Raw genomic sequence first — 14038 nt, forward strand, 5'->3', positions numbered from 1 at the left:
GACATATCGGATTGTTCGGTCTGGAGAAGAAAAGGCTTGGGCATGATCTTAGCAGTGTGTATAAACATCTGATACAGGAGGGAGTAAGGAAGACAGAGCCAGGCTTTCTCAACGATATCCAGTAAAAGGACAAGAGGGAAGAAGCACAAATTAAAACATAGAAAATTCCATTTAAACGTTAAAAGAATCTTTTTTACTGTGGCAGTAGTCAAACACTGGAATAGGTTGCTCCTAGACTTTGTGGAGTCTCTGTTCTTGGAGATATTTGAAACCCAAATGGACATGGCCCTGAACATACTGCTCTAGTTGACCCGGTTCTGAGCATGTGGCTGGAGTAAGACAATGTCCAGAGGTGCCTCCCAACCTCATCAGTTCTCTGAAAACTTTTAGTTGGGCTATGGTAATCCAGCTGTGTCCATGTTGGCTCCCAGGTTTAGATTATGCTTATTTCAGATCATTTTCACATCACAAACCTTTCTCCATCAGTGAAGAAAAGAAACAGTAACCTAAATTATCATGGGGTCTTCTTACTTCAGTTGTTGATCTACAAAACAGTAAAGCAGTAACCAGATAGTGTGTCGAATTCTGAACATCATTTTTCAGAAAGGTTTGGGACAGTTAGCAAAAATTATTAAGGGCTTTGAAAATACTCTCATACAAGAGATGAAAATTGTTTAATTCAAGGAGTATAATGTAAAGCGGTATGATAGGCATAACTCCCAGCCCTCTGTATTCCAGTGGACATATTAATACTGAACTACCTAACACTTTCTAGAGCATAGCAAAGCACTTTCAGAGATCTATATCACTAGCCCGACTTTACGTAGTATGGCATGTATGAGATGAGTTGTATGTAATGTCACCCAAAAAATCAGTTGCAGAGGTAGAATTAGAAGTAGGATTGTTGCCTTCCAGAAGAGCATGATAGCCACTCAGCCATCCCTCTTTGGGATAAAAACAAGGAAAGAAATTATGTAGCTGGAGTGCAGGATCATCTGTCTGTGACAAGATAACATTTGGTTGAAATTGAAACATATCAAATTCAAAGTGAACTAAAAGATTTACTTGATACCTGATGTGCTTATCCTTCAAAACTAACTCCAGGTAAATATCAGAGCTCAACAGGATTAAAAATATGTGTGTGGAAAATATTTGTATCCTTGTAGTAAATGTTGCAACTATTAAGATTCTTTTCAGGAACATGGACTTTCACATGTGGGCACTTATCCCAGATTGTTACAGATTTAGGCAGCTTTTTTTTCCAGTGGACATGCCAGTACTTAACTGTCATTTCAAGGCACTTTGCCTTGAGAGAGGGAGACTATTGCCAAGGTTAGAAGAGTATGATGAGACACAAGTGGTCAGATGCAGTGTGTCAGTGCCAACCTGGCTTCCAAATAAGGTGAAAGCACTAATTAGAAGTCACAGCATGAGCTATATAACGTAGCACTTTTAAGTCATTCTGAACCAGGGAGAGTGATGCCTAAGTGAATAATAGTTTATAAATACAGGCAAGCATAAATAAAACACAGAGAACTAGCAGAGCAGTACTTCTTTTATTTTTTTTTATGTCTGCACAGCTTTGGGTTTGTTGAAGTGCTTAATGAGGGCTATATAAGTATTTATGCATCTATATAAGTTAAACAATGACTTCTATACATTCCTATTGCAGTTGCATAATATAGTAAAAAAGCAAAGGGAGTTCTTCTGGGGGTTTTGAGCTCTACTGCAATAAGACATCAATTACATACTAAGTGAAGTGCAAAGATGTTTGTTCCTATTGTTGTTCTATGATGGGAAGGCACAGCCATTCCTTTGATGCCTTCAGGAGCTCTACCAGCCTGTCCTCAACACTAGCCAGAAATCTTCTGAAGATACCTGCATTTGTTTTGGGTTTGGTGAGCAGAGGCAAGATTTTAAAACATAGACACCCCATAAACCTCCCCCCTGCTTCAAACTCACTGGTCTCCTATTTCAGACAGAACTATGAGAAACAACTGTATGTGTCTTTCTGCATATCTAACACTTCCACATATGAACATGAAATCTTTGTAGTTCAGCTTTATGCTGTATGATGTATTTGTCTCATGGACACACATAGATCCCAGGATGACTGCACCCTTTACCAAAAAAAAAAAAGCCATCTTTGCCTTAGGAGTGCTCTGTATTTTTTCTCTTCTTGTTTCTCGTAGTGCTTTTAAGTATAAACCTTGGTTTTAATAATTTCCTTTATTTCTTATTGAATTTCAGAGAAAGAATGATCTTTATACTCTGTCTTCGAATGTGTCCTTCAAAGTTAAGAGCATGCCGTATAAAGTACAACCAACAAAGCTCCCTGAGGGAAGCATAGCTGTGAGTAACTGAAAATGGTGTCTTTGTGTGAAGCACATATATTTGGTCATTCTGATCACAGCTGTGAGAGTTTTTATAGATGAAAATACTGAGATCAGTCTTTCCTGTGTTTCTAGTGTAAATTCCTGAAATAATACATCAAGGAAATACCTTTATTGCTTTCTGTGGAAGTTGATGATATACGATACTAATTCTATTTTAAAATAGTCTCTTGCTGCACTAATGTGCAAAGTGCTTTCTTGCAGTCAGGGTGGATTTTTCACCCAGAAGAAAACAATGAAACTGATAAAGCAAGTATCTAGTTACCTTGTTCAGGGTAAAAAAACAAATCTGGAGGAAATTTTTGTGCAGAATCCAAAACCTTGTTTCTGTCAGGTTTAGAGATCCTGCTCTTCTCCCAGTCAGCAGTAATGGAGTATTTCTGGCAACTTCTCTCTCATCTGTATTAAACTTCTTTGATACCCTGATTTTCAGAAGGGAGTCCATGCCTCTCTAGGGTTTCCATCAGGTGCAAGATATGAAATTACCTGGTATCCCCTACAGGTGTAATAGGTAGGTAGGTAAGTAGATAAGTAGATAGATGATGATAAATAGATAGATAGATAGATAGATACCAAAGTATCTACTTGCAGAGCAAAATTTGTATGACCATGAATTTTATTACAAAAAATATTAGTCTTGGAGGTGTAAGTTTAATTTAGTTGTTCACTGGTGCCAAAGCATTGACTCTGGGGAGCAGTTTAAAGGAACTTACTTCTTATGGTGTTTTATACCATGGTTAAAATTCACTCTGTTTTGACCTTACTGATAAAAAGAAGTAAAATATGAGTGCATAATTTTATTCTAATACAAGAGTAACCTGAAATTTGAAGACTTACTGTTCTCATCTTTCTAAAGATTTATCATTTGCAGTCCTTCTTTTAAAAGGTAAGCTCAGTACAAACTTTTCCAAGTTAAATCATGGTGCAAATGTATTTTACCAGTCTGTTGAGATGTTGTATTAGGGAGCAAAATGTTTTCTTACGTGGAAAAGCAACATAATAATACACACTACTGCTTACTTTGAATATTTGAATATATTTTAGAGAATACAAGCTATAAAGTTTTGGTTTAAACAAGCTCAGATTCAATGGTTAATTGATCTCTGAGAAGACGTAAGGTGAAATCTTGGTCCTATAGGCTCAGTGACTCCAACCACTAATTATGAGTTCACTAGAGAGATTTGATGCTTAATGCAGTATTCATCCAGAAAGGTTCAAAGGCTCCAAGCTGACAGATATACTCATGCTCTTTTTATTTTCTTGCAGCATGTGTTCCATACCAGAAACACATGTTGTGCAGAATTCTGTTGATAGTGGTGCCTTCATGTGGACTGAAGTGCTTTACCCCAGGTGATAGCCTGCTGTTCTCAAAAAGTGTCAGATGATCTACCAAATGATCAGATAAGCATTTTATTCTCTTACTCCAGCCAGTATAATGCTTGTTATTTGCTGCAGATGATTTACAGCAAAATGCCTGTAATGGCAACTGTAAAATGTTGAAAAATGATAGCGCTTTTATGTTGTTTCATATCTGGACATGGCAGTGGATGCTTGCCAGCTCTACAACTTGATGTGTTATATGCACAAGTTCTTTTGATGTTCCACTTGCAAGAAGAAATATTTGCTTGAAGTTGGACAATGCTTAATATTTTTGCTCCTTCTGAAAGAGATCACTGGTTGTATTTTAAGTTTCCAAAGATTTATTTGGAAGTTTATGGGTTTCTTTCAGACAATGCAAGGGTGGAATAAAAATTTTAATATTTTTAAATTAATTGTCAAAAGTACATATATAATAGTCATCTAGAACTGTACAGTTTTATATAGTGTAGATAACATATTCTAAAACAATAGAGCATATGTCCTTCATTTAACTCATAGAGTGCTGGGTTCCAATTATGCAGGCCGATATGTATATATAATTTTAATTGCATGAATAGTCCCATACACACCAGTAACATACAGAGTCATGTAGTCATATTTGCAGCACTGAGGTCTTTATTTCCATTATCATAGAATATAGGTCTATATATTGACAGAGGATCATAGAATTATAGAATAGTTAGGGTTGGAAAGGACCTTAAGATCATCTAGTTCCAACCCCCCTGCCATGATACATAGGTGTGTGAAAGGTTATGAAATATAAGAAAATCAGAATCTTGTATAGTAAGACCATAGAGTTAAAGTGGCATCAAACAGAAAATTAGCTTGGAAATTATTGGATCTTAAACCAGAATCTACTGACATCAATTAAAGTATTTCTATTAATTTTGATAGGCTTGGGATTACACCTATATATTATACAACTGGCTGTACTTCCTTGCTAACAGATCTCCCATTCAAGAGAAAATTTACACTTTTTGTTAGTGGTTTTATGATAAAAAATGCTATCCTACTTGATAAGTTTCATGTGCAAGGTGAAAGTACTTTTTATAATACAAAATATGGAGGTAGAATAAGCAATAGTTTGTTCCATTTTAATTTAAGATTCCTGAGCCAGTTTTGGTGCTTAATAAAATATGCTTGTTTTTCTTAAATATTTGAAAGGCTCTTCAGACAGGATGCCTCTAGTCTAAGATATTGACCAGTGTCCTACAGTGAGTATAACTGGTTTTAGACTAAGGCTTATAACTCCCTTTTTAGCTATTACACACAGTGATAGTACTTTCATTTTAAATGTGCTTAGATTCCTTATGAAATACAGTTGCACAAACATTTGTAAAATGTAAATAAAAATGTCAATATTACTTGTAACTCCAAGCTCAAGGGAGCTTTTACATTTTATGTTGAGCATTTTTTCAGCACATACAAGAACATCATGCTGCAAAGGCTGGATGGGAACATGTAGGAGTACTAAGGAGTTCCTGTTTCTCAGTCTTTGTAAGCAAAAAAGACTAGAGAAAGGTCATCATGGGAAATAAAAGAGGTAGCATTAGAATAATAATCAGCTTAGCTACCGTTGCCTAAAATAGCAGGTTAAATTATGGAGAAGTTATTTTTATTTTTTAAAATGTGTCTTTTAAAGAACAAGAGGAGAAATACAGCTTTGTGGGAATTCCATTAGCAGGCACAGAATTGTGACTATAGATTGGGGGTGTGGGTTGATGAGAAACTTAACATGAGCTGGCAGTGTATGCTCACAGCCCAGAAAGCCAACTGCATCTTGGGCTGACTTGGGCAACGTAGTCTAGTGTAAGGTGTCCCTGCCCATAGCAGGGGGTTGGAACTAGGTAATCTTAAGGTTCTTTCCAACCCAAACCATTCTGTGATTCTATGTTTGCTCTATTAAAACCTAATTCCCATCTATTCACAAGGCACTGCTTATGAACTGGCAATTTACCGCATATGCTCCACTGTGTTATGCTGCCTTGCAGTGGAGTTAAAAACAATTTTGAAGTAACACCAAAATCAGGAGCACAATCAAAACTGTACAAAAATTAGTGGCAAAAAAATATAATGTTTGTTTTATCTGCTTACAATGTGCTTCATTGTGGCACATTTTAAAAAAGGAAAATAAAAGCTCCGTATAGAAATACTTCCGTGAGCAACAAATTACTTTCATGGAACTACAACAATGATCCTGAAGTTAAGAATGTCAGACAGCATCTGCGCTAACACTAGCTTGGAATTTATTTCCAATAGCAGACAAAGGCTCTGACCGTAACTGTCTGGTTAGCTTCACCCTCATCTCAGAGCTTGAGCCAGATGGCATTCCTTGTCAGTCTTTTGCATGCAAAAGGTGTGAGACAATCAGCAGTGTGAAAGGCCAAAAGTCAGATGGCTCCTCTCAAGTCTGTGTGCTTTTCACCAGACTGACATAGAAGCAACCACTGTTTTCAGTGTCCACTATAAGAAGGTCTTCTAGTCATGAGTGGAGAGGAAAGCCAACACACATTGAAAGTACGATGCCAACACGCAACACGTGTGTAAAAATTCTCGTTCTTCACATTGGCCACCTTAGATGAAAACAGATAATTCCCCCCAAAAAAATGTTCCCTGGCTCTTATCCTGCAATACTAAACCTACCACATGGAGAAGATGATAGAACTCCAAGCTGAATAATACAAACTTGTCTTAAATCAAAATCACATGTAAAACTGTTGCAGACAGCATGGGGTGGAGGAGGGACAGGCTTCTGTGGAAACACTGAAATGAGGCAGGCAAAACTGAAGGGATGCTTTGTTTCTTTCTTTCCCTCCAGCTTCTGCGTCCGTGGGTGTTCAGAACTTGCAGTGTCAAACTATTCACCATGAATTGCATTAGTAGCCCTGCAAGTCTTTGTATAGAGGAGTCCGGGGATGTTATATTCTACTGGTAATGCACATAGGCAGGAGTGAGACTGACGACTACATATAATCCCCTGCTCAGGAAATAAATCTCAAGCATTTAGCACAACCTTGCTTTCAAAAAGCTAAGACAAAGAAGGATTAATGGGAAAAGGGTGTGGGTGCAGTAAAATGGTTTTAGGATTTTAGCAGGCAAATATTTCATTAGCCATTGGCCTCACTCCTACAAGGGAAGAGAGATGTGGCAGCTTTGCAGCAGCATTCTGCTTGATACAGGAGAGACCTGATTTCTGCTGTCTGTTTTACTCACTGCTGATAATCTAAGGATTATAAGCATGATGCTCTGCACTTCTGTAAGGTTGCAGTTTCTTGTTTATATTTCAGCATTTTTCAGGCTCCAGCTGAGCTACTTAAATTACACTGTAAGTTGACTCTACTATCTGTAAAGGCAGAATGACAGAAGGAAGAAGGGAGAGGGGATTCTGAACCCATGCAATACAAGCAAATCTGAGCACTGCTACACCACTAATAATTGATTACAGTGTGTCGTCAGGAAGACCCAAATATCTTTATCTGGACCCATGCTGGTAGCTACTCTATAGGTATCACAAGAACAGCTGGGTTGCCTTATTGTCTTCACAGTCTGAGGAAAGAAAACACAACATGCAAATGCAGCAAACACACAGGAAGTGGTACATAAAAGAAGACAGAGTGGCTACAGAGGTACTTGTAGTTGCATACACTATCAGCTTTATCTAAAGCCTAATGAAATCCACTGTCCCTAATGAAATAGACTGTTTCCACTGATTTCAGCAGGATGTCAAACATGCTTTGAGGTCTGGATGGACCCTACTGGCTTTTTTCTGGGAGGAATCTGCAGACAGTTCAGATAACCTTTTCCTCTGCCTTTGCATTTTAATGCCAGATACAGTACCATTGAGACACAAGGAGAGCCATTCAAAGACATTTTGTCCTTACTAAATGAGCACTGATTTTGCTGAATCTAATGATACAGTTCTGCAGTGGTTAAGAAGTAACCCACAGAGGAGGCTGGGGAAGGGAATGGTGTCCCTGAAGTGGCAAAATATCTGTTAGGACCCGAGAGTAGGATTTCATGGGGTTTCTTACTAATTCTGCTGGCCTTGAAATAATATTTTTCCCTTTAATTGGCTAGCATATTTGTTCCTTGTATATGCTATCATTTTGAGGTCTTCTGGAGTCAAAACTATTTACAGCTGCACCAGAATGTAGTAACTGAATATACTTGTTCGATCAATGATGGTATAGCACTGCAAGCACTAAATTTTCTAGGTGCAGGTCCATGTCAAAGTGTTAACCTCAAAAGGACTGGGCAGTGTTTCAGATTTTTCTGTGTGACCCTCAGTGTAAGCTTTGGTAGAAAGCAAATGGTATCCCACATGGAAAGTTTGTCCCTATTTCAATTACAATCTGCGTCTCATAACAGTGAGAGATACTGTAAAAAATATATGGATCAGTAGAGCTCACCATCTCACAGAGTGCTGTGTCAGAGTAGGGGACAGCAGGCTGCACAGATGAAGTAAGTGGAAAGGACTATTCCAAAGTGTCTTCCAATTAAGCATGACAGCAGCTGAGAGACAGATCTGCTGGTGCTTGCAGAATGAAAAGTCTGGGAAAGTATGCTGATCATGAGGAAGAGTGAGAGGAAAGGGCTAGATGTTGCAGAAAGGCTGAAATCTGCCATCTTCAAGGAGAATAGTGAGAGGCACAGAAATGGATTTAATTTTGAACTGGACTACGAAGTCATGTCCACTCTTCAAACTTAGGATGCTGTTCCATGGATGAAATTGTGCTGAATTTCAGGTGCATCAACCAGTGAGTTAAGAATACAAAAACCCAACAAGCAGAAAAGGAATTTGCAGTGAGTGCAGATCAGAAATTGGGCAATAGCCAAGAAACTTATTAAGAAAAGTAGATTTCCTAGCTGTACCTAACCACTGAAGAGGAAGATCACTTGAGAGTTTGTGTAATCAGTTTGCTTTGCAAACCAATTTCATCTTGTCATGAAGAAAATAACTTCCATCTGGCTCATGCTTATCCTGTTTAAAGGAGACTAGGAGTAAATGAGAGAGGACCAATGAGAGAGAAAACCCCAGAGAGAAATGATTTCCAAGGCTAACAATAAAGAGGAGATTTTGAGAAAATAAACTAAACTGAACAGACATAATTGTGGCTGAGGAGCTGAGGAAAGTTCAAACTCATTCCTTCCCACTTGAGAGCAGCAGGGAGAGAGCAAATATTCAATGAGATTAACAAGGAACCTTCCAAGAGGAGTCTTAAAATGTAGAGTAAGTTTGTACAAGGTATTGAGAGGAGAGTGAGGAGGAGGTTACATATGTGGATGGTCCCAGAAACAGAAATACAGATGGGTTATTATTACTCTTTGTTGAGATGAAGTTCTAGAGAGAAGTTATCCAAGTCAATTAAAACCTTTGACAACTCTTGTTATACACCTGCCTCTTTCTAGAGCCTTAGACAGTGGGAGTGTTTCATGCCTATATCCCATTTAGATAATAGCCCATATGCTCGGCTTCTTTTAAGGAGTAGCGTCATAGTGTGCATTGGGCTTTATCATAAAGACAATGCACTCTGAGTTTCATTCTTGGACTGCTTAGCTGATGTGCAAGTCTTAGTTAAAAATACATACTGGTGTGTCAGCAAAAGTTATAATAATAATATACTGGTATCTGTTGTGGTGTGAATAGAGTTTGGGCTGAAGTCAACCATTGTTTCAGAGTAATTCAGCATAAGTCAGTCATACTGGCCCAGGCTGTACCAGCATGCAAGTAGAACTTTATTCCTTGAAGCATCTGCAGAAAAGGATATTTTTTGCTACTCTGTATTAAGTGAAAATTATTAATATGTCTGACATCACAAGACTTATGTGTAGTGCAAATCCCATTTCTAGTAATTATCATGAACAAGTGGAAAAGAACTTGCAGTAAATGAAGCCAATATGGAAGAATTCCAAGCAATGTGTATTTGTAATCCTCGAAGATGCTATCGAAGTGAATGCTTATAACCTTTGTAGTCTACTGGCAAACTTGCTTTACTTGCTTAATTTTGGTTCATTTGATGTATTCTTTTCATTTCAGATCAGAACATCTGTCGTTTGGTCCACTCCAAATGTCTCCTTTGTAATCCCTTTATGGGTTATAATACTAGCAATACTTCTTGGACTACTGGTACTAGCTATGTTGACCTTAGCCTTATGGAAGGTATGTTGCATTATTACTGTTACTGTTGCCTTACAAAAATGAAAATATACTAGAAGACACTGACAGATCAGAAAAAGAGAGGCTGGAATTTTGTCATCTTTAATAGTTTGGATCAAAAGCAACAATACACACGTCTTTTTTTGTTTTGCCATTTCTGACATGCTAATGTCACTGACCTTTATGCAGGGAACTTGTTTTCAAAGTTCTCCTTTATTATTAAAATCTGGTTATAAATGGGCATGAAGAGTTTGGCTCTGTTTCCCCAGACCCATGATCCTCTTTTTCAGGATGTTTAGGTTCAAAAAGAAGTGACTGTAGCTTTGTTTTCTCTGAGTACTTCAGGAACTTCCAGTTTTTGTCAGCATATAACAACATGTAACAGCATTTAACAACACTGCCAGCTTTGAGAATTAGTTTTTAGATTTCCTTTCATATTAGTATGTCATATCTTCTGATTTTAAAGTTTTCTAGTTCTGTGTTGGTTGTTAGATTCCTTTCACAGGTTCTAAGACAAGTTACTAGAAAATGCTGTATTACAGGGAGCCAATGCAGCTTTCAGTCATCCTCTCAGTTCCCATTAAAAAACCCAACAATTTCTTAAGTTTTAGGCTATAGCTCATCTGCCCTTAGCTGCCTAAAGGTATAGGGTAGGTGTCCAGCCCATACTAAATTTTCAGATTCGCCTGGTCAGTTAATAACAGCAAAACACTATGTCTAAAACATGGGAGGATAAAAGGAATTACCTTTTGGTGGTACTCTCCTTTGACCTCTTGTGAAGTTTACATAATTTTCAACCTTTCAACCAAAAGGGTAACTCTTAGACACTTAGAGTTAGGTGAGAGGAATCTCATCTTTCATGATCTTTAGTCTAGCTTGCAACACTGTCCTGAACACATTTTCCAACACATATTCTACCTCTATTATTATTACAGTTTGTCAATCTAAATATCTTTTCTGAATGAGTGTCTTGCTGAGGTGAAATCAGCAGTTTTCTCATTAGTCAGTACCAGCATTCAGACCTACTTTACATCTCCTGCAAAGATACCTTTCATAATAGTTGAGTTTTTAAAATCAATGCCTTGCACCTAACACTTTCGTTTTTCATAGGGAACAATTTGAATAGAAATTAAAAAGCTTCACAGTCTATCAACCTGCCATAGGTTTTATCTGACCTTTCAGGTTGACTGAGTAAGGAATCAAACTGCATCTGAGTCTTCCTGTGGTTGTCTTACCATGATAACTTTGTTTCTGTTGATTGTTTCCTGCAGTGTGGCTTCTTTGACAGAGCTAGACCTCCTCAAGATGACATGGCTGACAGGCAACAACTGACAAATAACAAGACTACTGATGCATAGAAGAAGAGAGTGACAGTTCAAGTCACAATCCTGCCTGAAACTAGAGACATGATGAGGATTAAATGAAGGATTCCTTCCACAAGGCTTCCATTGTACCTGCAAGTGACATGGTGTCATAATCTGATCTATGCAATGTTCTGAGAACACGCCACATGATGGCCATCCTTGCCAAAAAAAGGAGCTTTATCACTGCCTTACAAACACACTCACCACTGAACAGAATGTTTATCCTGTATTCCAGTCAGTCTACATTTCGGCAGATGCTTTTGAACATGTGTGTTATACTGAGATGCTTCCAGAACAAGCCCAGATCTCCCAAGGAGAGAACACTTGCATAGCTGTATTGTCTAGAAGATGGGGCAGGACAAAGCTTCTGAATGCTACTGTATCATGCAGAATACCTTTGACAGCTCCCTAAGAATAAGAACTCTTATGAAATTATGGCTCAGGGAGACAAGCAATACATCAGTACTGTGAAAGTACTTCTGAAAAACAAAGGTAGTCTATAAAGAACTTTATAGATGGGGCACAATTATTTATTTTCCACCTTTTCAGGATAAGTATCTGATATAATCATCAACTTAGATTTTGAGAGAATGTAAAAAAATAGAAATCATGTACTTACCTTGCATGTAAATAGAAAAGTAAACCTGTTGTACACACAGAACACATCTTTCTTGGCTAGAAAGTGTTTTGCAAAGTGGATTTATGAAACATTGTACAAGAGAAGACATATGATAAACAAGTACATGTTGTATCTCTTTCAATCCAGAGCTGGTAGTATCACACACAGATAAATCCATACACAGACTAGAGAAGGGGATAAGTTAGTTACCTTCTCCTTGTATTGATGATGGCTGACACCTGTACAGCTGACACAGGATTCCATCATTTGTGAAATGCTGCTTTAAGTTATCACAGCCATAGTGGTGATATTGAGAAGACATGGGGGTTTTGGGCTAGGGTGTTTTTTGTCATCATCCTGTTACTTTGTGGAAATGCCCTCTTAAAATGGCATGGCTACTGCCGTTGTATCTTCTGTTTAATTTGTGTCATACACCCTAACACTGTTCTCATAAAGAAATCTTTTCCTTATTTTGTTATTACTTTACAATTTAAAAGCTGGCAACATACTTAAGTGTTGATTTCAGCAAAGTTGAGGGCTGATTCTAATGATTTGATAAACAAAGTCTTGCAAGGTAGGTGGAAAGGATTTGTACTTATGCAGAAAAACAGGATGCCAGCCAACCAAGCATGGACAAAAAGAAGGAAAGGTATTTTTAAATAAAGAGCATAAAAATATACATTTGGCAGGGGGGAGAAGAGGGAGAGGGCAAGAGTTTGATTGGGTTGGGGTTTTTTTGTGGGTCGAGGAGTCTGAAGAAGAGAGGCTTCATTCTTTTCTATCAGCAAATGGTCCTTACCTCAGCAGGGCCTCTTAAGTTCTCATCTATGCAAATTTGTGCCTGAAAGTTTGAGTTTTCCAGTGCTGCCTGTGAGTGTGAAATTAGCTATGTTGGGTAAACTTCAGGAGGGGTTGTTCGTTTTCTGAAACACACACCACGCTCCCCTTCTGAGCTCCTTTCTAATCCATCTCATCTTCTTAATCAGCGAATGTCCTCATGCATTCTGCAAGTTCTTGGCTCCTTTTAGGTAACTGCCTTTCTGCTTCCTAAGACTTTGGGACACGACTAGCCATGAGACATTGCCACTTCTGTCAGTCTGATAGGAGATTTTACAGTTTTACCATTTCTTGTAGGCAGGCTGACCCGTGAAATACAAGCAGAAGCTAGAAACCTGAGCAGGTGTGTTCCATCTTCATATCTAAGACAAAATTGCAGGAAGACCTCTATGGAGTCTTCAGCTTATTAGATGCAGTGTACCCATGAGATTCAATGAGAGGAGGAGGCACATGCCCCAAAAAACTGAGGTGCTTCACTCTGTTTTCTGAGGACGGGGAGGCCTGACCACTTCCCAGTCCCCCAGAAAACCACTAACAGACTCCTTCCACTCAATGGGTTTGAGCTGGCCCCTGGTAGAGGAATCAGCTGATAAATATCACCATAAAGCAAGCCTGTCCCATATTTGCACACCTCTGTACCCCGTACATTCCAGGCAAAATCATTCTCCCATGGAAAACACAGTGAGCTTCTAGCATTTGTAAATATTAAACTGTTGTGTGTAGCAACCTCAGAAATAAGATCAGCTAGCTCATTACAGTCACATCATCCGCACAGCTCTTACTCTGATGAAATAGCACCGTAAGGAGATACCGAACACAAGACTTTTGTATGTGCAATACTTTATATTACTTATATACCTGAAGCATGTTTACACTGGCATTTGTGGTTGTTTCTTAAACTTTTGAATATACTGATTAATGATTACAATAAAGTTAAAGAAAAAGAACAGAAAAAAAGAAACCAAACACAGCTCTGTTCAGTATTTGTTGCAATGTGTTTTCAATCCTGCATTGCTCTGAGGATGGGACTAGGTGACCTAATAAGTTCTTTGCAGTTGTAACATCTATGGTTCACTTTTGAGCAATTACTCTCCATTTTAATGATGGGCAAAACATGTTCAGATACTAAATTTAAACCAAAAAGAACCTCAGTGACTGCTGGGCCTGGCTGGAATCCATTGGCTGCAGCTGTGTAATGTCACTGGAAACCAAATTAGAGGCACATGATCTGACAAACAGTTACTTTGAGCAATACTTTGTTTTATATTTCTACATCCTTGTAGATTAA

At 38.2% G+C, this 14038-nt stretch overlaps 1 protein-coding gene across 1 annotated transcript in view; it reads left to right on the top strand.

Annotated features, from left to right (window-relative positions):
• Window positions 1–12587, top strand: part of ITGA8 (integrin subunit alpha 8) — a 109730-nt gene extending 97143 nt beyond the window's left edge. Inside the window, exons 28-30 of the mRNA XM_034066803.1 lie at window positions 2251–2352; window positions 9811–9933; window positions 11202–12587. Of these exons, the coding sequence (XP_033922694.1) occupies window positions 2251–2352; window positions 9811–9933; window positions 11202–11288 (312 nt within the window). The 3' untranslated portion in view covers window positions 11289–12587. The remainder of the gene's footprint in view (window positions 1–2250; window positions 2353–9810; window positions 9934–11201) is intronic.
• The last annotated feature ends 1451 nt before the right edge of the window (window positions 12588–14038 follow it).

This window comes from Melopsittacus undulatus, chromosome 1 (genome assembly GCF_012275295.1).
Source record: "Melopsittacus undulatus isolate bMelUnd1 chromosome 1, bMelUnd1.mat.Z, whole genome shotgun sequence".
In the NCBI taxonomy this organism is placed as follows: Eukaryota; Metazoa; Chordata; class Aves; order Psittaciformes; family Psittaculidae; genus Melopsittacus; species Melopsittacus undulatus.